At 42.1% G+C, this 24,324-nt stretch overlaps 1 protein-coding gene across 4 annotated transcripts in view; it reads right to left on the bottom strand.

Moving 5' to 3' along the window:
- Positions 1 to 6: 6 nt before the first annotated feature.
- KDM5A (lysine demethylase 5A) overlaps positions 7 to 24,324 on the bottom strand; it is a 46,100-nt gene continuing 21,782 nt past the window's right edge. Inside the window, exons 12-28 of one of the 4 annotated variants that reach the window (XM_033514852.1) lie at positions 23,314 to 23,476; positions 22,387 to 22,506; positions 21,008 to 21,202; positions 20,725 to 20,906; positions 20,336 to 20,460; positions 19,939 to 20,089; positions 17,065 to 17,182; positions 13,898 to 14,253; positions 13,208 to 13,346; positions 12,148 to 12,327; positions 10,604 to 10,765; positions 9,048 to 9,599; positions 8,178 to 8,321; positions 5,183 to 5,342; positions 4,447 to 4,703; positions 1,977 to 2,390; positions 7 to 473 (exon numbers count right to left, since the gene is read on the bottom strand). In XM_033514852.1, coding sequence (XP_033370743.1) covers positions 261 to 473; positions 1,977 to 2,390; positions 4,447 to 4,703; positions 5,183 to 5,342; positions 8,178 to 8,321; positions 9,048 to 9,599; positions 10,604 to 10,765; positions 12,148 to 12,327; positions 13,208 to 13,346; positions 13,898 to 14,253; positions 17,065 to 17,182; positions 19,939 to 20,089; positions 20,336 to 20,460; positions 20,725 to 20,906; positions 21,008 to 21,202; positions 22,387 to 22,506; positions 23,314 to 23,476 — 3,631 coding nt within the window. In that variant the 3' untranslated portion in view covers positions 7 to 260. The remainder of the gene's footprint in view (positions 474 to 1,976; positions 2,391 to 4,446; positions 4,704 to 5,182; positions 5,343 to 8,177; positions 8,322 to 9,047; positions 9,600 to 10,603; positions 10,766 to 12,147; positions 12,328 to 13,207; positions 13,347 to 13,897; positions 14,254 to 17,064; positions 17,183 to 19,938; positions 20,090 to 20,335; positions 20,461 to 20,724; positions 20,907 to 21,007; positions 21,203 to 22,386; positions 22,507 to 23,313; positions 23,477 to 24,324) is intronic. The other 3 variants (XM_033514853.1, XM_015628519.3, XM_015628517.2) reach the window with 3 other exon arrangements.

Raw genomic sequence — 24,324 nt, 5'->3', positions numbered from 1 at the left:
CAGGGGGTGTCTGTGTGCCAGGGCAGGGGGTGTCTGTGTGCCAGGGCAGGGGGAGCCTGGCAGAGCAGGCAGTGTCTGTGTGCCAGAGGTGCTCCTGCTGTCCCAAGGAAGCCAGCTGTAAGGAACGGGCCAACTCCGCTGCACATCTCATCTGTCCGTCCTGGCAAGAGAAGCTCAGGGGCTACATCAGCTTCAAACCCTCTCCTCCTGAAGGGTTCCAGTGGTCCATTTCCCCACGAGTTCAGGGCATCGAGCAGCTGCTAACTCGCCTCCTTGAGATCTTCCATTGGTAGTTTGTAGCTCAACAAGAAGGGAGGAGGTGGGGCGTGGGCAGGGCTGCTGGGTCCCTGCAGGGGTTTCTTTGCACAGTTTATACAGATGTAATCCTCATTCTCAGCCATCTCTGGGGAGACCCCGACACACACCTGGTGGAACCACTCATCGCAGCCCCCGTCACACTGCACCCAGTCCACCTGCAAGAGAGCAATCAGCAACACTCAGCCTGTTACAGGGCAGGACAGACAGACACAAACAGAGAAACACCTCCTCTTAAACACACCTCAGCTACCAACAATACAAAAGCTCTGGGGCAAAAATGAATGCCCCTATAGAGCTTGTTTAAAAAAGCTCCTTCAGTTTAATAAAAACTTCCAACAAACCTTGCCCCTCTTACACTGCAACGATACAAAAACTCTCTATTGCTCCTGAGGAAGATGACTCAGCTCTCCACAAATGAAATGAGGTGTGCTAAAACACATTTAAAGTGCTCAAGGATGGTTATTTCAGCACAGAGGAGAGTCTCCAAACACACCCTCTTAGACTGCATTATCAAACAGTGGCTTTTGTAAATCTAAGTCCTAAGGGTCAGAACACTCATGCTACAATACAAACTTTGAGCTGAACTCGCTGTGAAGCAATCTGGAAAAGACAAAAAAAATGAGCTGGAATGTAGGAAGGAAAAAAATGAATTATTTGATTCCTGTAATTCTTTGAATAAAAGTTAATTGGAGTCAGTGGGCAGAAATTCAGATTTGCAGGATAAGAAACTCGGATTCTCCATTTTAATGGCATCCCCTGGTACAGCTATAAAATTTGTTAATGTTGTAGTTCTGCTTTCCATTTACAGGGGAATGTAAAACTGTATCAGATAAACAACAGCAGTGGCCACCTATATAAAATGAAGTAACATTATCACCATAACAGGTTTTATTTTAGTTTGTAGCCAACGACTCCTGGACAAATTTTCCAAAGTGACTGGTAATGGACATCAACAGCTGCAGTCATTACATTCCTGTACTTGCCAGTTTTTGACAAGTGTGGCATTCACCTGCTCAAAGTGCAAAAGTACAGATGTGTACAGAAAACACATTCTGAAAATATTTTTGTTCATCAGTCTGCGTTAAAAGCTGACAATCATGACAGGCAGTACCACAGAGAGAGGCAGATCAAGTTTCATTTCTAATAATCCCATCAGGTCTAAAAGAACTGATTATTTATCTCCAACAAGCAAAATGAACCACTGAATTCTGAAGATCACTCAGCTTGCAGCATCACTTTTCACAGAGTACATGCAAGAAATAGAGAAAATCTACTTCTTCTAGGAACATTACACATGTTCCTAATGTGTGGGAGGACACTCAGTACCAGTGGTCAGGACCACAGCAAAGCCAGGAACATTTTTTTCTGAGTCAAAGAATTAATCCTTTGACTCAGCCAGTGCATGTTGCACATACTCAGTTAAAACTTCCCAACCAAAACCGAGTACCTTTTCCCAGATTCTGATTTTCCATCTTCTGTGTTGAGTACCTAAGAGAATGTGGAAGTTCTACAGTTTAATGTGCTAAATGTCCCTACCCAAGTACTACTCAGTCCTCTCTCCTTTCTAACCCCACCACTTTGGTTTCTCATGCTGTCACCTGGCACAGGGGCTGTGACTGAGCACAGACCTGCTGGTACCAGAACCAGGGGAAACTCACTTTGTCCTTGCAGGGCCTTTGGCAGTTCTGAGCAGCACACACAGCGTTCTCATCATCTGACTCCTCTGCTCCTGACCAGTCATACTTGGAAGGAATATCCAGAACCTTCTTCTCTCTTTTTTTCTCTGTGCTCTCCTTTGCCAGTTCTACCTTTGCCACAACTGCCTTCTCTCGCTGCTTCTTCTTCCGCTCCTCCTCCTTAGCCAGCTTCTTTGCCAGCTTGTTCAGCTCTTTTGTCTTGTCCATGGTGAGTTTCAGCTTCTTCTTCTTGGGTTTTTCCAGTTTTTTCAGCTCTTTAGATTTCTGCTTCATGTCTCCAAAGAACTGCTCTGCTCTCTCCAGTTTTCGTTTCCGCTTCCTCTCAGAAGAGTCCCTCCCTCTCATTTTCAGTGGTTTTTCATCCATGCTGTCATCCTTCACAGAAAATGAAATATATTTTACTCAAATACGAATTTCCTGCAAACCTGAGGTCTGAGAAATGTACTTACCTCTACCTTTACCCTGATATGACATGAAGAAATCTAGCCAACAACATACTGTTACAAATTCTAAACAAAAAAACCCCACTTAACTTCATTTCCACCATACTATAAAAAATTCCTAAGTGTTATCAACTGTGTCAAAGTACAATCACCCAAAAACACTCAGTGGAAAAAGTAAATTATTAGCAAGGGTATGAAGGCAAAGTAAGCAATAATTACAAATCTCTTCTCACATTGTTTTTTTAATAGAAGTTGAGAAGATTAGTAATTTGTTAGATGCTCTTGCTTATTTTTCATCCGAGGTCAGTCTTGCCTGTAATTATTTTTGAGAGAAAGCAACTGCTGTTTTGGAGATTAAGGAAGAGTAATTGGTGAACTCTTAAAATGTATCATCAACTCAAGCAAGGAGAGAAAGCAACATCTGTTATTTGAAGGGTTTCCAAAGTGGCAGGCATTGTAAATACCCTGGCGCCATCGAGAGCTCCTGAGTAACAAATCCAGGTCACAAGGGGGGCCTAAAACTGGCCAGCTCTGTCCCTGCAGGTAGCATTGACAGTGACAAGTCCACTCACAACTGAAAGATTCACTTGTGTAGTCCTTTGTACAGACAGGACTGACTGGATTTCAGTCAATGCAGCTATATACTTTAACCTTAATTATTAATAGATTAAGAACATTCTATAAGCCAGTAGAGACTGTTTACTGTACATTACTGAATATAGCTACTCCACCCAAAACCAAATCCTCTCAAGATTATTTCACAGAAGGCTACTTATTTTGTATGTAAACAGCAGTGGAATATATTCAATTCAAAATGAGCAGTTCTGGTCAAGCAAGCATTCAGAAAGGTTAACAGAAAACGCTGTAATGCACACACACACTGCACTCCTCACCCCACTCCCCTGGAAAAAAGCTTTGCTTATCTATAAATATAACAGTCTGGCATATTATTTATAAATTGTTATTTGCCGGCATCCAAACTGTTCCTCAGCCAACTCCCTGCCAACACCATTACATCAAAAGAACATTAAGCTTACGTAGTACTTGGGCTGAAGGTGGTGAAGCACCTTTCAGGCTGGGAGGCAGGGGCAGTTCTACACTCCACACTGATGCAGCTTTACACTTTAACACATCCATTGTGCATGGATGGCACAGAGCTCACCCAACCTCGCTGCTCACAGCATGCAACCTTCCATCCTGCATTACTGTACACCACCAAAGAGCCAAGAAAGAACCATCACCTCACGTTCTTCCTGTGCAGCTCAGAAACCCAACAAGCCATCACAAAACCCACACACTCAAACTGAGCCCTAACTGCAGCTGACAGATGATAAAAAATGGGTTCCACTCCAGCTCTACAACCCAGCAGCTGACCTGCTCTTCCAGCACCTTCCCTGGCCCTCTGCATCACTGGAGCTCAGTGATTTTGGCTAGACCCCAGAATCAGCAGATAAACCTGACTGATGCTGGCAGCTGGGCAAAGCAAGCAGGACATCTTCACAGTACACCAATAAAACATTTGCTATGTCTACGTTATTGTGAGAAAGAACAGGAATATTACTGTCTTCATTATCAAAACATGTTTTCCCCAGTAACAAAGTTCAGTAACATAAAAGTATCATGTTACATAAACTAAGTGTAACTTTTCATCTTCCTAAACGCTTCTTGTAACTCTTTTGCAGATTAGCTCTGCCTCCAGGCATAATCAAGAAGAGTGTTTCCTCCCGTAACCTGTTATGCTCTAAAATAAGGTTTACACATGGAACTACTTGAGAAAACTCTTCTAAATATGGTTAGCACGAGTGATTGAGAACTGAATTTCTGGATCACTTATTCTCTTATTTTCTGTAATCTACTCTCTCCAGATAAAATCCAAACATGACAAGCAACTGAGCACTCAACTATTCCAGATCATGTTTATATAAATCCACCAACAGAATGTGGTGGGATTTTTGTTCCACTCCAGAATATTTCTTCAGGTTCCCTACCTCCATGACATGAAGAAACCTGTCCTCAGAGGGTGGATGAGTGGCCTGCAAAATCCTCCAGATGTGCTGAGTTTCATCCAGGGATACCTCCAGGAGATCTCCAACCATCATCAGATCTTCCAGCTGAGCTTTTGCTCCAGGTGACAGCTCCAACACAGGGGGCTCCAAACTGCGAGGCACCAGCGGGCTCTTCCGAGGCTGCTTCCTTGGAGTGCTAGAAGCTTTCAGACAGGAGCCAGGACACAGAATCATTAAGGCTGGAAAAGACCTCTGAGATGATCAAATCTGTGCCAAGCCTACCACTAAACCATGTCCCCAGGTGCCACACCCACACACCTTTTGAACACTTCCAGGGACAGTGAGTCCACCACTTTCCCAGGCAGCCTGTTCCAATGCCTGACCACTCTTGCAGTGAAAAAATCTTCCCCAGGACCTAATCTAAACCAGCCCCAGGCAAAGCCACAAAGATAAAAGGAAGAGATCAAAACCCAAAGAAAATAGGTATTTTGTACAACATTTGAAGATGGGAAACAGTAACAACCAGAACACATTGTCACAGGTTTATGTATCAAATATCAGGAAATGAACTGCAATGTAACTCTGCTGTACCTTCCTCCAGACAGTACATCCTGCACAACCAGAATGGACAACAGAGCAGTCTGCAGTTCCACACCTCACTGACTGCCCATCCCTGTTATCTACTTCATTTTACCTCAATGTATACAAAAGCAAATACCTTGAGAGCAGCTTTTAGAAGCAGAGGAATAGGCGTGCTCAGCACAGAACGAGGGAGCAGTCCACATGTGTGTCACCACCTCCTCTGATTTAATGGGGATCTCCTCATCACAAAATAAATTGGGCTCCAGGCTGCTGGAAGACTTCACACTGGCATTGTCCTGAAAAAGACCCACAGCAAACATGTAACATCTGAATTCAGCAAATACCTACTTCAGAGTAAATTCTACTGAAGATTGAGCAGTCTGCTGCTCCTAAAGCCCTTCTCCAAAGCACTCCATCAGAGATACCAAGACCAAAGGTAAAAATTCCATCCCTGCTTAAATGGTGGATGGATAGAGGAATTATGGAGACAGGTCAGTATATTTACAGCTAGTGCATGAAAAACACTTGCCAAGTTTCCTCGCTCAGCAGTCCCTTAAGAATGGTCTTCAGAAGTCAACATGATGAAAAGAGGCTTTCTCTCAGCCTACATAATTTATTATTTTGCTTGAAAAGTCTGACTGTGAGCCCATAAAGACTTGTATCTTCAGTAAAGCAGGGGGATGCTGAGTAAATTACAGTGACTACAGAAAGAAAAAAGAGGGCATTCCAGCCCAGCAGCAAATATCAATATAATGACAATCAAACACTGCCCTGGGATCAGTACATTTATGGTAGTGTTAAATCAGTTTAAGCTGGGACCAAACACTGAAAGAGGGCTGTTGTGACTATTCCCATGAGCAGAGTGATGATGGCACTGGCTTGTGCTCAGCTCAGTGTGTTGAGTCAGACACTGAACAGCTTAAGGTTCTGGGCAAGACACCACCATTCTTAAACTCTCTTTTGATGTCATGAAATGACAATCTCTCTCTCTGTGGCCTCCAGTTGCACATTTCAAAGAAAGTGATACACAAATGAATGATTTCCGTACAGAACTGCCAGTGGGAAACACAAAATGAAATATCCCAGATGAAAAGGCAGAATAAAAACACTCGGAAAGAGGAAGGTATTTCTCCCTACACTGTAAAGAGTTTATATCTTGAACAATATCCTGTTACAGGTATTTTATTGTACTACATTAAAGGAAGTTCAGGGCTAACATGTAAATTGATTTTTAAAAAATCATCATCAGTGGCCACAGGCAATCCCCAGTGCAAAGAAATGAGAAAAAATACAAGACAAAAAACGAATTATAGGTGATTTGACCAAAGAATGTGTCTGCTTGAAACAAATCTTCCAAAAAAACCTAGCTATTGCACTCCTAAATGCAGATTTACTGGCAAGAGCCATGCTTTAATTAAGAGACATATAACATAATCAAACAGATTACATTTTCATATCTACTTCTGTAACAACTGAGCTCTTGAGAAGCCAGAGACTGTGGTTTTCAAAATACAGTCTATGAACCCTGAGGAATTGAGGATTATTCCTACAGGGTCCACAACAAGAGCAAATTCATACAAGATGCATAATGATCTGTATCTTTTTTTAAACACACTCAAACATGTCTCTGTACCAAAAACTGAAGACAGCCAACACTTGAAAGTCAACAGTATAAGAATAATTGAATTCTGAACAACTTTGGGTTTGTTTGGGGCTTTTTTTGGTTTGGTTTTTTTTTTTTTTAAATCTTGCTTCTCCTAGCTTATACCTGAAGAATTTGATTATGGTTGCCTGGAAATTTGTCTTCTATTCCAACTGCATTAGTTGACCTAACAGAACATATTTCTGGTCTCTAACAGCTTTGCTTAAACAGGTTTTTACTTTTAGGTTTCTACAATTACATCAGATGAACATCCAAATCAAAAGGGGGAAATCAGATTTTTAAATGATGACAACAGAATCATCAAACAAATGAAATAATGCTCCTGCAAAACCCTGAGCTCCTGGCAAGCATATGCCATCTTTCTTGACATATGTTCTATCACAGCCTCAGAAAATGCCACATCCTTCAGAAATGCCTTATTAAGACTCCTGATGCAAAAAACAGTTTTGGGACTTACTTTTAGATATAAAACTAAATGAATTAAAAGCTGTAGCACCCAACAGCCATGTACTCTTGGCATTTCACAGGGCCTGTAAGACAAATCTGTGTATTTGCATCAGGCTGCTGGGAAACAAAACACTTAAAAACAGATTACAGCAAATCATACCTGGAGAATGTGCTGCCCCTCTATAAATCAGAATATCTGCCTTAGAAGAATTTACATGTCTCTTAGATAGCACCTTTTAATGCAGAGATGACACTATCACTAAAAAGAAAAGACTGCTCAAGAAGAAACTGGCACTGCCTTTGTCTCTACATATTTCCAAAGGACATTTCAATACCTTGAAAACACATGGTTTTCTCCACAACTGCCTTTTCCCATGGAAGTTCCTCTCTAGATAAAATCCTTCAAAAATTTAACTGTGGTTACAATTTCTGTACTGAATCCAGACACTAATTTTACAACACAGTGCAGACATCTTGTATCTAAAAATTCCACACTTCAAAATGGAACACATGTACCTCCTTTATGCAAGGGCTGAGTGAAGAGAAAGGTATGAAAACATGAACAAAGCTCTGGCATCAGGAAATTTCTTACACAGCATGCACTTTTTGAAGGCTAATCTTTTTGCTGTGGCAAAAACTTCCCAAGAGCTCTCCATACAGATATTTATGACTCGTGGTATCTCTGAAGGGGGCATAAGGACAATGCTCATCCTCCAGGGTGTTAGAAATGCAAATGCCTTTGGAAGTGTATCTTTCTCCTCTGCACTAAAAGGCAGAATTTGAATTTTGAAATTCAAACAGGACTTCAGAAATTTTGCATGAAACATTGCAAAACTTCACAACGGCTCAGAAAATGAGGACATTCAGATAAAAATCAAGAAATATCTCTTCTGCCACAGGCCCTAGGGCAGAATATACACAGACAGCTTAAGATGCAATAAATATTCTGATAAACATGGATTAATAGAAGACAGGTAATCTGTATTAATTCCATGCAAACAAACCACTCTGGATTACTCACCTTTATGTCATAGCCATATGTCTCCCTGATGTCTTCATCAGAGTCTGTCTCTTCATCATCATAATCCAAAGTCTGCCGTGGGGATGAGGACACACTCCCTATCACTCTGTTAAAGGCTGACTGCTGAAAACTTGTCAAGTGTCCCTAAAAAAAAGTGGAACGTGGCAGTGAAACAATAAAATCTCCAGGAAAAATCTGTAAAAACCTAAAGAGTTATTAACAAAGAAAACAGAGGTTCTTTTGGCCTGAGGATAACTGCCTGGACATCACAAAAGAGACCAGTTGCAGCAAGATGTAGAAAAAAGATAGGGAAATAATCCAAGTAAAATGTTTCATTTGATTCTGATTACCTGTTTTTTAATAATAGTGGCTAGGAAGAGTCATATACTGCTCTTCAGTGCTATAAAGCACAGCTTCCTCACCACAGCATGACCTGGCCTCACTCTCGAGGTGAAGAGCTATGGAATTACCAGTGCCTGACTACATTCCTCACTGAAATGTACCAACAAGACACCAAATGCCTGGGAATGACAATCCACCAGAAATTGTAAAAACTGAGGCCTTGGATTCTGTCAAGAGGAAAATGGAACTTGGACACCAAAGCAGCAACTGTTTTGTACATCTTGAGGCCTGTAGCTAGCTGTTAGAGCTGACCTGATGTTACAAGCACCTCCAGCAGTTGGTAATGACCGAGTACAGAGCAACAAAGCTGTTCCAAAACCTGCAGAGCACTGGACTGGGTGAGAAGTTCTACCATGTGTGATCCTCAGCTGTTCACTGCCCTCCCTTCTCCCCACGCTTCTCCAAGATAAATCCTGCCACCCTAAGCTGGGGCAAGCTCAGGGAGCAGGGAGCTGTCCCCACACCTACCTGCAGGTCGGGGTTGGCTGCTGCCTTCTGCAGCTCTGCACTGATGATCTTCTCTGTTTTCTCACGAGCTGCCTGCTCCACCATGCGCTGGCTGAGCACGGAGAGCTTGGCCAAGGCGGAGGACAGCTCGTCGGTGGCCAGGGCCTGCCGAGCCCGGTCCTGCCAGCTCATGGCTCGCTCCGTCAGGCACTGCAGGGCCTCCCCCTCGGGCAGGCGCACGGGCAGCTTCTGCAGGGACACCAGCAGGGACAGGATGGTCTCCAGCCGCGGCCGGCGCGAGCGCTGGCACAGGGGACACAGGAACTTCACCTCCTTGGCCTGCCAGCTGGAGCCCTTCTTCTGGGAGCTGCTTTTGGGCAGGGGCACGCAGCCGCTGTGAAACCAGTCCTTGCACAGCTCGCACTGCAGCATGAACCCGCTGGCCGTCTTGCGGCAGATACAGAACTTGACCTCTTCGATTCTGTCCACCATGGTCATCTTGGCCAGGTTGGCAGCCCTGAGAGCATGCATGGCTTCAATTTCCTTCTGCTCCCGCTCCTTGAATACAGCCACCTGCTCAGCAAGGACACAAACATGTCATCACCCTCACAGCTGAGAGACACTTCATTCTATTAGCAACACAGGAAAAGGAAAACACAGCCAGCCCAAACAGACCAAGGGATCTAAAACTACCCCAAATTTAGGAACTATGTGATCTAATCAAAACTTCATCTAAGACACCTCCTCCTCAGCTGCTCATTACTCCCTAGAGTCCTTCTGATAGAGATGCTATGTAAACTTTAGATAACCTTCCCAGTATCTACAAAGTTTCTGAAGCTCATAGTTAAATCTGTCATAAGGCCCCCAGAAGAACGGGTTCTGACTCCAGAGAAGTCAGAATCTGTTCCATTCATCTCTTTAGCAAGACAATGGAGCTGAGCATCGTTTCAGAAGCATCTGAGTGAACACAAACCTTCTGCAGCAACTTGCACTTCCTTAATGTTCCCATTCAGGTACCTATAACCAAACATACTGCAGTAAAATAGATTGTGTATTAGCCATATAAATGACCCTGCACATATCTCCTTTGTTCCCAGGGAAAGGGCAGCCAGATGACACTGAATTCTTCTGATAAGCAGCATGAATATCCTCCAACAAAGAGGAACTAAATAAAACATTCCCTGCAGCCCAGTGCCCATGACCAAGTATTTGCAGGCTGATCACAAAACTGACCTAACCAAATATGTGTTGGTCCTGGTTAGAGCAAAGCTGCACTTCAAGACTTCAACATAATTTCAATAAATGTCAATATTAGATGAGCAGCCACAAATACTAACCCAAGAGCACTGAAGTCTCACACATACACAAGGGTATTAAATACCAGCAGCTGCACTCTGAACTGTGCTGCCCTCTACCTTCACTGCAATGAAAGTTGAACTACATTCTTGGGTCAAACACCATATCATGAGGCATCTTTTCCAGTGAAATTCATTCACCAGTTCTTCCCCAGAATTTCTACAAATTAGAGATGACTGAAGCCTACACAGCAGGAGACACCACATTTCACTGCTCCTTACCACAGCTGCAGCATCCCTGGCCTCCTCCAGCCCATCCTCCAGTTCACTCAGGGATTCCAAGTCAAGATCTTTCTCCTTTTCCTTCTCCATCAGCTCCTTCGCCCTCTTCCTCCTGTTCTTACTGCTCCCGTAAACGCCGATGTCAGTCCGTGGGCTCAGAACCTGGGATTGCCAAGGAAACTCATCCTGTCAGACCAAGGACATCCCACCAAGGAATGGCCACAGTGCCACCAGGGAACCAAAACTACTCAGCAATCCAACCCCTTGGATTCCTGCCTACCAGTGCCAGGAAAAGGAGAATAAACAGGTAAGGACAGAAGTGTCTCCCAGTTATGGAACTGGAATGTGATCAGCAAGCAGGGGCATGGCAGGTGAAACTGAAAGCCACTGTGTCTGCTGATTAAATTACAGAATTTATTCAGATTACACTACCATACATACAGCTAAGCAAAATACTACATGCAGCTAGACATCCACAGTTCAACATTCACTTCAAGAGTCTTTATCAATCAAGTCTTCAAAATTATTTCTTATTTACATCTGCAATTTGGTGCCTGAAAAACTCCTAAAAGTATGCTATAAGCCTTTTAATATCAATATGAGAGGCTGAAAAACACTTTCAAGAACAAGAATAAAGCTTTAAGTCATCGTGACTAGTTGGAATGCAAACTTAAATAAAATATCTAGCAAATTAAATTCAATATAGGAAAGCTCAAATTGCTACATTTAGGAAAACACAAAACCAGAACACATTAAGTAACTAGCTAGGCAGAATAATAAAGAGGAGCAAGCTGCATCTAGAGTGTATCATAAAGTGAACAAAAATTAGTGTGATGCAGTTACAATAAGGAAAATTCCCATTGGAAAACATTAAACATCAGTTTTGAGACACAAGATGTAATTACTGCACTTCACATGGCACTAGGGAAAGTCAGAGTGAGGATTCTGTCTGGATTTGGACATCCCACTAGAAGCAAAGACAAACTGCAGAGAATTAACAAAATAAGAGAATGAAAAATGCAGCCTCTGAGAATGCAGCTGAGCTGGAACTGTTTTCCTTAGAAAATGGAAGCCTGTCAAGTAGATATGATAGATTCTCAAACACATGATTGATTTTTATTAAAACAAGGACAGTCACTACATCCATTGAAGTGAAATAAACAGTAGCTGACTAATTTTTCTTAAACAAGTTTATAAAATATCTGATCTATTTTCTTAGCATTTAAACAGTGAGGCAAGTGAAAACATTTATCAACAGGTCTGTGTCCGTTTCAGGCCCATATTTCTTCAATGACAAAAAAATTGCTTTATTTTTCCTCTTCCTTCAAAAGAAAGAGGTGAGGTAGTCTATACATAAAGCAGGACCAACCAAACAGACTTTCTGCCTTTTTCATTCTTTTCACCTGAGAACAGCTGAAATTACGTCCTACTCTGAAAAGGAACTGCAATCCGGCGTAACTGGACCAGCTCCTCCCTCCAGACAGCTGAGGCCCATTTCTGACAGAGAAGTGTGCTCTCCTGACAGGGAAATAGGTGTTGCTCACCTGCAGCAGGCTGTAGCTGGAATTCTTCTTGAGGAAGGTCCTCCCTGTGCGCTCCCTCCAGGCCCGAGCTGCGGCCACCTGCGACTCCAGCTGGGGCAGGGCGTCCAGGCGCACCGGGATGGGCCGGCCTTTGGCAGACAAGCTCTCCAGCTGCTCCAGGTATGCATAATTGTTCCCATTCTGGGGTGAAAGAAATTTTTCTAAGCCAACAATTCCATCCTTGTATCAGCTGCCAGCCTAATTTCAAGCCATACACTATTTTGTCACTGCCTAAAATAGAGTTCCATAGAAAGGAAAGGAAAGGAAAGGAAAGGAGGGCAGTGTTTCAATCTACTGTTACTTTAAACAATTTCCTCATACAGCTTTTATTTTAACAGTCATTTAGACATGGCCAGCTGGCTTAGGGAGTAAGACAACATTTCCATTTCCAGACAGTTATCTAAATGCTGTCTGTTTAACAGCAAGAGCTGTATAGGGGCTGAATTGGGATTCACACTTCAACTCCCAACAAGTACCTGGTATAACATAAGCAATTCTAGTTCAACAATCAGCACCCAGAAATACCACAGAGCTCTGGATCAAGTTATGTGGTTAGACCACAGTAGGAGGGAAGGTTACTGAACTAATTCATCTCTTTCAGAAAATTCTGGCCACCAGTGCCATTAAATCTTACAACACTTTAGGGAGAAAACAAAAAACCAAAAGAATTTCCACAGCCAGATCCAAAACTGAAAACCTGAGAGCATCCTCTGCTGCAGCTAAATATTTTCAGTGACAGCATGCTGAACAGTTCTAAAGCCAAATACTGTATCATAATGAACCTGCTAGCTTTTACATCCACTCTGAAATGCATAAATGGGAGGGGAACAGAAATTGGATAGCCAGTGGGGAAACAAATGCACAAGAAGAAAATCAAGTTCACAAGCTCTGTAAGGACTTTCAAGAGCCACAGCGAGGCTTCTCTTCGGGCCACCTTTGTCAGGAGAGGTGCTAGGAATAAAGGACACATCTGAATCAAAGAGTGCAAGCAGAAGATTGCAGTCCCTGCTGTAAGCCCTACCTGAATGGCCTCCACTTTGGCTGTCCAGTCTCTAGCCCGCTGCAGGGCTTCTTTCAGTGCCAGCACATTGGGCAGGTAAGCAGGGATGTTCTTTGCTTCATTCACGATGCCCTCCAGAGCCATCATACTTTGGCGTGGTCTAGAGTAAGAAAAACCCAATTCCAGCCTTCTCTCAAAATGCCAGTCATCTAAAGCCATCAATTTGATAGGCTGGTGATGCAGCTTGGTCACTGCACTGCAGGACAGCATGGCTCTATGCTCGGAGGGTGCTACTGGCTACCAAATACCAGGAGGTGAGAATGCTGATGGGCTTGGCACAATTGAGCTCAAAAGGGCACAGCATCACACCCCCTGCACAGCAAGAAAGCTGTCTCGTGCTGGTGCTATAGCCAGGGCTCTTTGTGGAGGGGGATGAATAGCAAAACACAGCAGCAACACCCACAGCTTCAGCCTCCTGCCACTGTGCAACATTGATATGGAATTAACACTTCTGCAATTCATCAATCTCAAATCCAACTCTTGAGCAATCTAACTGCTGGGGGGTAAAAAAACAAAACAAAACTAAAAACCAACAAAATAAGAAAGGCAACTACAGCTTCAAGGACCCAACCTTTCACCACACTTTTCAAAAGAGGATGAGAAACACTGAAGTGTGTGACCTCTAAGAACAGTTTGGAAAGGAACACTCACCTGGCCTGCAGGCAGACCTTGGCCTTCTCCTCCCACCTCTCTGAGACTGTGAGCAGCTCCTGCAGCTCAGCCATGGCTTTTTCTACAGCGTGATGTGGTGCCAAGCCCACACCAGAGTCAATCAGCTTCTTCATCACATCCAGGGTGACTCTCTGGGGATCCAGGAGGGTGGACCTCACCTCATCCAGCCACCGTGCCTGCTGCAGTTCTTGCTTCAACCTTGGCAGTTCTGGAAGTTCAACATAAAGGCCAGAGCCCATGTCTATCAACTCCTGCAGCTTGGAAGAGTCTGGGATCTCATCAATCATAGCTTCTTGAGCACGCTCGTGAAATTCTTCCACATCATCGAGCAGATTCTGAAGTAGCACACAGTACAAATCAATGAGGAAAAAACACCCACAGAGCCCAAAAGAAAATCCTACTGAGGGATCAGTCAGCTGTCAATCTGTATGTGATCATCACATCATCAGTCTGAGCTTCTACACACAATGCCAGCTAGCTGTCACAAGCCATCAAGTCTGACAGAAATTAAGTAACAGACCATCTAAACTTATTTGATGGCCTAATGTTTCATACCCTAGGCATATTATTAGTTGCATCAAACTCTGCACCTAAAATAGCACTACTGCAAATGACAGCTCCCAACAAAACAGAATATTTAGGGCTGCCCAGTCAACGTTAGTTTTGAAATTGTGGGGAGAAAAGGGACTTCTGCAAACGAGTCATCATTTCAATGGTGTCAGGGGCATTACAGAAATGACAGCAACACAAAGCAGGAAAAAACATGCTGAGGAGAGATAACAAACCAGAGATGTATGAGAACACAAATACCACAGGTTGTGAAAATAACAATGGTGAAGTGTGAAAGTTATGTTCCCTAAAGCAGGACCACCACTTATAAGCATCAGGGCTTTACTGCACTAAGGAAAGAAATGAAAATGCAAAACCCTTTTATTAAAGGAGACAATTTCACAGAAATCCAACTGCACTGCTGCAGTTCTCATCCTCATGTTTTGGCACTGCAATGAAAAAAAAAATCAAAGACAGCAAACAGGCAGGAAAGAATCTCTGCAGGAGCTTCATCCAAGGACATTCAACCAGCATACTGAATTGATTCAGCCCCAAGTCTCTCACAGAAATAAAGGCATTTCTGACAGCAAGCTGATGGCACCAGCAGCACCAAAGCCTGCATTTCCTTAAGCTTACTGCCCTTTATGGCTGATGCTGCTTCTCATGACTGTCTGGAAATCAGAAGGCATTTATAAGAAAGATTAGGATCTACATTATAAAGATTTTGATTTTGATCTGAATGCTTCATAGTGGCAACAGTAAATTATTACAGTTTAGTAATTACAATGCCTTTTGTGATAGAAAATACTCATCATCCAACATGACAATTACTGTGCTTTTCATTATGATGGATAATTGCATTCAAATGCCATGCTAAAAGCTAGTGAGTGCTTAGGCAAAAATGATCATTATCTGACTTCATTCAGAAACGAAAAGACTACAGTTTGTAATCAGTAAAATGATAATATTTATTTATTGACTAGTGATTATGCTGAGGCTTCAAGAACATGCACATGCATAGGCAGAGTACTTGGACTAGAATCAGATTCCTGATGCTGAGGGGTGGGGGAAGATGGCCTAGCTGGGAGAAGGGATTAGACAAAATACATCTAAATCTCTGAAGAGTTAATTGTATGCCTGCAGCCCCCTCATCTATGAATTATGTTTTAATTGGAAACATGTTTAAAATACATTAAAAACAAACTCTTCTGAGAACAATCTTACATGTCTACCTAAGAGATGATGATAAAATTTCATTAATAAATATTAGTAAGTATTTTTAGGTTGGATGTGGGAAGAAGTGAAGTAAAACCATCCCATCATATGAGGATGAGAAAGCACTTTCCACTTTATTAGATGCTGGCAAACTGGTTAGGACAAAGATCAGCATCAACAAGCCTGGCAAACCTGCACTAGAGCCCCATGGTTTTCTGAAGGAAATAGTTTCCAGAAAAAAAATGCCAGTATTATGTAAACAGTAAGAAATCCCAATATAAAGTCTTTCTTATCAACACTGAACTATCATGGAAAAGTTTCTATAAAACTCATGAATGAGCAACATAATCACTAACAAACACTTACAGAAAAGAGGCCTTCTTAAAAAAGAACAAAGAAAAAACAAACAAAAAAACCACCCAAAAAACAGAAGTTATTTTTAAACTGTATGTTTGTTTATGTAGCAGCAGCTGCAGCCACAGTGATGTTCAGCATTTTAGGCCCTCTGTACTATACAACACCTGTAAAACTGTACAAGCTGAGCATGCAGGTTAATAAGTGATTAATATACATCTCAGGAAGCATTTCTCTAGGCAAAAAATCTTTATTAGGGATGTTTCTTAAGGAGTTTTCTACAAGTTGGTTAGTAGGTGAAATACTGCTTAGTATTTCATCACCAGTGACAGAGAAACAAATTAAGACTGCTGCTGAAAACACTTGTTATGATGCAGAGTGCCAGAATGATAAATGGTAATAGCAGCCAGGGGAATCAGTATGATCTGGATTACTTATTAGTCCAGATTCCTTCACAGACAGGTGCAAAGATATATATGAAGGGCAAGAAATGCAGGCCATGCATACAGATGAAAAGGCTCTAGCCTGGAAAGCAAGGCTGAGATGTATTTATGGAATAACTGACAATTATATATATATATATATATATTATAACTAACTGCTTTCCTGCTGCCCTGAAAAAGCACACCAATGTAACCCCCAGATTTCTACAAAAACATATAAAGAGTGGGGTTCAGCCAGAAACTTCACCTCTACAGAGAGCATTAACAATGATGGAATCAGAGTAAGTGGTTCAGAGATTGGGCTGCCTGGACAGTGACAGGGGAAGGGGATCTTTTATCTCTGTTTTAGCTGCAGCACATCTGACAACACCTGCTGCACCAGGCACCTTGAAAAACTGCACAGATGTTTTACACCAGCAGCTTTTCATCCTGTCCACCAGGCAAAATTACCAGTTTGAAAAAAGTACTACCACAAAGCCAGAACAAATAATACAAATAATAAATAATACAAATACAAATAAAAATAATACAAATAAATAATAATGTTGAGCATTATTATTATCAGAGGAGCAGATGCAATCTTACCTTGACTTGTCGGGCCTGGCTGATAACACATGGCAAGCTGAACAGCTGCTGCACAAATGCTTTAAGCTCCTCCATAGTCAGCTTGGTCCGTGTCCTCCCACTGTCTGGGCTCACTCTGCTGTACAAATGGGCATCATTAAATATTAGGGGAGAGATAACATTGGATTTATCCACAGTGACAGAAATTATCAAGATTACTGAGAAGTTACAACCAAAAACATTCATCACCTAAGAACTCAAAAAGAAAAACGTAACTCAAACTGAACAAGAATTCCAAAATCCTGCAAACAAAATTTAACACAATTCCCCTAAGTCCCTTCAGAGGTACAATTGTCTAGGTGAGTTTCAAACTGAGTTTGTTACAAACAGAAGAACACAGCCCCATAAAGTCTGCTCTAGGCAGCTCAGGATGTTGGCTGCCATGCCAGGCACCGACCAGAAGTCTGAGATATGTAACAGCAACAAGCTCTGAACACAAGTCTTAATTTCTAGTGCTTTGTAGCCAAAGAACTGCTGGAACTGACCTTGCAACAGAGGACTGATATTCAGTGGGACAGGTTCTGCAAAGACATTTCCATTAAATATCACTCAGAGCCAAGTGTAACAAGCCCACTGAACGGAGTAAAAGATTTAAAAATGATACACTGCACAAATTAAATACTTGGTGTATTAAATATTGGTGTACAGATCACTGGCAGGCACAACTTCCCAAGCACAACACATTTCAAATACTAAAGAGCCCTTCCCTGACAATGAATCTACATTTTAATACTACAGAAATAGTAAAGAAAAAATTCTATCTTATATGGACTTACATAAAACTGTAAATGTAAAATTTAGATTAATGATCAAATATAATTTCACACCAGCTAAACTTCAGAGGGGGAAAAAAGAATCCTGCAGGCTTTGACTGTGCCCCCAGAATCCCTGAGTGAGGGATCAGGGGCTCCAAGGGACACAGCTGAGGGAGGGGACACTCAGCAGTGTCCCACTGCCACTCTGGCCCTTGCCAACCACACAGCACGAGATGCTGCACAGAAAGGTGCAGCTGTCCCTGCCTGGGGAAACTCCCAACTTCCAGCACAAAGTAAAGATCTAGGATTAGAATATTGGGCAGAACTTCACAGCTACACATCATCCATTTTTTGGGTTTATTCATACTGAGATGGATAAGGCACAGATTTTCTTCTGCTACATTTGACTGTGAATTTATTGTTGCATTAACCCTACCAAATTGCTCTGAGTACTTGTTTTTAATTTGCTTTAATAACCCTATCCTTTCTGTAAATGTGATCCTTCTCCAGGTGTTAAATATGAACATAAACATTACAGAAGCAGCTGAATGTGACCTTTATAATTACACTGCCTACCACTGTTCAAAGAAGTATCAAGATCTTCTTCAAACCTCAACTCAGTGAAACATTTTTAGTTAGCATACAACAGCCTTCAAATGTACACACAAGTTCCTTTTTTTGCCACATAAAATTCTTTTCTCTTTAGACATGACACTGAAAGTTGCTGAATCCTCCTACCTCTTGTCTTTCTTGGGTTAGTTCTGGAAACCCACCAAATAACTAACTGATGAGTTATTTCTTCTTACATATATAACAATTTATAATGAAATTACATATATATCAGCAACTGAAGGACTGTTGAGAGAGGGCTGACATACTCCAGCAGCAGGAGGAAGAGCAGGAAGCAGCACCAGACCAGGAACACCTGGGAGCTACCAAAATTAAACTTCACTGGAACAATTAGGGCAGTGCAACCCCTGTCATGCTCCTTCCCTCACCTGGATCAGAGTTCTCAGTGAGTAACACTTCTGTGGCAGTGGGGTTCTACAAGCAATAAAGAACAAACAGGAGAGCCTTCTTTAGCCTCCAAATACAGGAAAAAAATGCTTCTCTATTGTGTAACAGCTTTCCAGTTAGAACAGATTGTTACACTTGGATCTGTGGTGCAACTAACATTGTCATGTTCAAATTCAAGCAATTATGGTATCTGCATTATGTTCTGTGTAGCAAAGTTGGGCATTATGATTAATAAGGTATTTTCTCTTTCCTCTTTCATAATGTCTTAAATAATACACAAAACCCACAAATGCAAGAAATACAGCCAACTACAAACCCAAACCTTATCCTCAACAGAGGAACTACAAGCTACATCAATTTACTGTACAACTGCCACAAGAATTAGAGTCACCTCACTGAGCTGCTTTCCACAGGACTTCCATCCAGTGCACAAAACACACAGGACAGAAGGAGGAACATGTCCCTGGAAGGTCATGAGAGCAGAGCAAGGAACACATCCAGCAGACAGAGCAAAGCTGAGGCAGGCACAGGCAAGGCAGGCAGCACAGAGAACCAATGGAGTTACACTGCCCCAAGCCACTGAGGCAAGCCACTGCTTCTCAGCCACACCTCACTGCCTCCCATGGTCCTTCCCAAAAAGTAACAGATTGGCTCAAACCATGGACTGGTTTTGCTCTCTGTATTGTTGTGCTCCCCCAGATCCTTTTGTCACAAACACCAAAGTCAAAACATACCTTCATCACATTTTACCTCCAGCTGTCTTTCCCTACAACCCTCCCACATGTTCAGCAAAATACTTCATCAGCAATCAAACACAGCTTCTCCAAAGGATTTCACATTTCAGTACATATGTCAGCTGAAGGCAGAATGTTTATCACATTCCAACTATGTTCACCTATTGGCCCTTTGTGCCACTGCCACTGCCTCCACCCCTCCCTACCACTCAGTGAGTCACAGCACTAAGGAAAAGAAACACTAAAAGAAGCTTGCACACAGGGTTTTAACTCTTCCAAGTCCAACAAAGTAACAAAGAGGCAGATGGCAGATTCTGTGCCTGTCCTACCTGTGTTTTTGCTTTTTGCTCAGAAGCAGCTGTGCTACTGAAGCACAGGTCTCTGCTTCTTTCACAGCATCTCGGAGCCTGCGGAAAAGATCGTTCTCCGGGTATTTCCTGTCTTCAGCATCCTCCAACATTACTCTCAGCTCAATCACATCTGTAATAAAAGCACAGAAATCATTTGTATGCAAAGAAAAGGGGATTTTAGATTGCTTCAGTGGCCTTCAATCAAGGTTCCAACAGGGTAGTTCAATTTGAAATGCACAATACTAATCTGCATTACACTCTTGCATTAGCTCATTTTTTTTCCCAATACCTAAAGCACTATTTGTCTCATTAAATGAGAGCACAGAACACATGTAGGAGTTTCAGGACATCCTATTAAGAATGACAGAAGGCTGACCTTTCTTGTGGTTGAGATTGGCAGACAGAGCCTCTGTAACTCTACTGACCCAAGTGTCGTAAGACTGCGCTCTAACTTTCACTCCATACAACAAAGAAGGAAGGTCTTCTAGTGGATAGCGGTACCTGAAGGTATGGAAAAGAGACAGAGAAAGTATTAATGCCCATCTGAAAGTCAGGGTGTTCATAATACTGAGTTTTTCCAGCTGCAGCAATGCCAGAAAAACAGAACATGTACAATACCTGCTTGCCTAGGAATCGAGAAATAAAGAGGATAAAAATACTCCTTAAATAAAGGAGGAAAAAAGTGTGAGCTAATGTATTTGGCCACAGGGCTACAGTGAGCTATTAGATATGGAAGAAAAGTAGGGGGAAAAAAATCCTGTGTACCTTAGACACTTCTTCTGCATGGGACAGGGACACAGATCAGAGGGATGGTACAAGCACACCAGGCGCTCGGGATTACAGGAACACGTAAGGGCTGACAGGAAGCACGTGGTTCTGCAAGCTGTGCACTGCCGTTCATCATCTGGAACCAGCTCAAACACCTCTTCCTCAGACATCAACACTCCCTGACAAAAAGAATTAGCCACTTGCTCAAAAATTCTAATACAAGCATGGGGAGAGGGAAGCAGAAGTTCTTCTGCAAGCAAAGGCTTCTCTTATTACTCACCATCTGTACAACAGACTCCCTCAGCCGTGTCTCCTCCTCTATCAGCAGAGTCATCTCCTTGCAGACCATGGCAGCCAGCCCCACATCCAGGCACTCTGGATCTGCTGCCATCTTGAAGATCAGCTCCTCGTGGGAGAACACACAGTGCCGTGCCAGCCTTCGGTAGTGACTCACACACTGACGTCCAATGGGGAGCTACAGAAAACCACACTGCCATCACTCGGGGCAAATATCACCTCTCAGCTCCCATTCTCCTTCCTCAGACAAAAACTGGGGAAAAACTGAGACTGAGAGTTGTATTTGATGAGACACAGAAAATTCTAATGGCTTTAAAGCACGTCACAGGTGAGGACAGAGGGTAGGGGAGGGGCAATTTCCACAACCTTATGTACCTAACTTTGAGACAGAAGTTTAGGTTGTCCTAAGCTCTTTTTACTTCCAGTGGCAAGGAACTGGCACCAAAGAGAAGTCATCAGGTTACACTCAGGTGAATACATTCCCTTCTGGATATTACTGTGCTTGGACACAGACATTTAAAGTAAGATCCCCAGAGTTAACCAAAACTGGTATCACTCATTTTGTGCCTTTTAAAGTAAAAAGATGCTAAATGAATTTGCCACACATATTCTTATTTTCCTATTACATTTTATATAAGCAAAGGCAGTTTCACAGGGCTGGTGCAAATCAAGCAGTTTTTCACAGAGGCTACACACACTTTGCATCATGAGTGCTGGGAGAAAAAACAGTCCTGACACACTGCCAGTCCTGCAGACAATTTTTCTGATAAATGAATAAAAGTCCCTGAAAAAGGGCTAAAATTTCCATTTGTAGCTTAAAAAATGAAGTTAGAGACAGATAAACTAGAGATGAGATCATAACTTCCAACTGTAAGCCGTGGATAGTAACAGAATGGTCCTTTGACAATTTCCTGAACAATCCACATGAGCTGTGCACTGATGTGGCACAGCACTAACATGATTAAAAGGCACAATGAGCTGGCACAAAGGAGGAACAAAGACTGCTAAAAGCCTGTCTCCAACATTCAAATGACAACAGTACTTCAGGACAGGACATGGACCTATATCCAATTCAGAAAGTGGCATCACAGCAACACTAGCTAAAGGTACTGTGAGACACCACTTTGTGCTTTACCAGTAATTAAAAAGGAAGAACACGTGCCCAAAGTTTCAGTCTGAAATTGCCTAAAATGATGTGCTCACCAAAATTACTTTAATGGAAACTCCCCACAGTTTCTAACTGCTGTCCCAAGAATTATAAACATAAAATACATTATTTAAATGAAAAGATTGTCCAGGTAGTTGAGTTACTAATAGACCACTTGCACAGCTCACATAGCAAATATATACAAAAGAACAGACCCAGTCAGCAGTGCAGAAGTTCACAGCTTCAGCAAAGTTGTATCCCTGGTTAAATCCAGAGTGATAGGCACGAGGAAAGGTCACAACAAACTCGCCAGCACACTGATTGGTCCTGAAAACCTAAAAAAGGGAGGGTAAAGGAAAGAAAAAATATCTAAAATGCAACAGCTTAAGACATAAAAGTACAAGATGTTTGAACACTGCTTTCTGTACCCACAGATCACCACAGGCAACAACAATCCCAACAGTGGTAAGGATTCTTTCTGCCTTCTTAACATGAATACTCAATTTACAGCCTTTTTCAAAAAGAGCTGAATATATAAGCCAACAGTTGGAAACTGTCTTTATGAATCCCAAGAGGGATGTTTCTCTATCATCATTTAATCCATTGTACCACAAAGTGCAAAAGCTTCTGGAAAAAAGTTTATGGTTTGCTTTGTTGGGGTATTTGCCAGGGAAGCAATTTATCCTAAGACAAAAGCAAATGATAGTGACTGCTGCTCAGAGGGCTGCAGACAATTATGTTTGGCCAGAAAAGCATTTTGTAATGCTGAGATTTCTACTGAATGTAAGGTAAGTGTTTTACTGTCAAAAACTTTTAAAGGCATTTCAGACAAACTTATTGCTTTATACAAGGGAAGGGATCTTTTTTTAATAAAAACACAGTATGTTTGTTCTGGAAGGTATTTTATGTAGGAAGCTTGGCACACTCACTTCTGTTACAAAATAATTTCAATTTCCCTGATTAGTCTAGGGAAGAGCATAGAAAACAGCTTTAAAAAATACCCTATAAGTAATGAATATGCAAATGCCCACCATAAAGACTCTTCAGAGTTATGCCAAACCATTGTTACACAAATCTGACAGAGAATGAATAAAAGAGAACACACAGAAATACTTCTGTAAAAATGCTTGTGTGCTACTCACTGGTACTCCATGTTCCATCAGCACATTGGGGTTCATAATAGTGACCAGCTGATGCAGGAGGTCAGGCTGGGACTCAAAGAGCTCAGGAGCCAACTCCTTCATCACATCCTCCAGCTGCTCTGCTGCGTGAGAGGGCACACCATACCACGTCTTTGGCTCTCCCCTGCCAAAACACAAGCACAGGGATGAACACAAGAGAGAGGGAACTGCTGCTGCCACCCAGCTGTGAAGCACACCTCCCAGCCAGCAGCACTGTCCTTGTGAGCTGCTTTACACCTAGATTAAAATTATCTTAAACCAACAAGCATCTTCTTCAGGATGTACTATTCTAATCTGAAAAATCAGTTACACACCAACACAATTCTCAACATAGCTGGGAGTAGATTTGCCTTGACAAGCCTAACATGGAAGGTAATTGTCACTTACCATGCTCCAAAGGGGTAAAATGGGCAATTATTTTCCTTCAGGAAGAAGGAATAAGGTTTAATAAACAAAGCTACCGTCTAAGAAAGATCATGGAAATCCTCCATTCAATTAGGCTTGGAGTAGACACATTCCTAAAACCAACAGTATACTAGCCAGTGCAGTAAAATGCATGCAATCTTTGTAATATTCCCAACCAATTACTAAAAACCTCCAATCCACTGAACCCCTTAAGATGAAACATGCCAAATAACGTGGATTAGTTAAGTACTAGGGAACAAAAAGATTAATGGGACCAAAACTAAACAAATAATTACTCCAGCACTGTTCCAGTCCTTTCTTAACCAAGACCAACAGTCCATCTGCAGTGCTGAGATTTCCTTTTAAGATCCATCTGACTGAGTACAAGCAGGAGTCTGGCAGCAGCCTGCTGGGGTTCTGGGATTATGATTTATCATAATGGATGGGGATATATAATGGATATATGTATGGATAATGGATATATATATATATATGGATAATGGAGATAGATATATATATGGATAATGGATATATATATATATGGATAATGGATATATATATATATAT

This window comes from Parus major, chromosome 1A (assembly GCF_001522545.3).
Source record: "Parus major isolate Abel chromosome 1A, Parus_major1.1, whole genome shotgun sequence".
Lineage (NCBI taxonomy): Eukaryota > Metazoa > Chordata > Aves > Passeriformes > Paridae > Parus > Parus major.
This window is presented reverse-complemented; position numbering and strand designations above follow the sequence as displayed.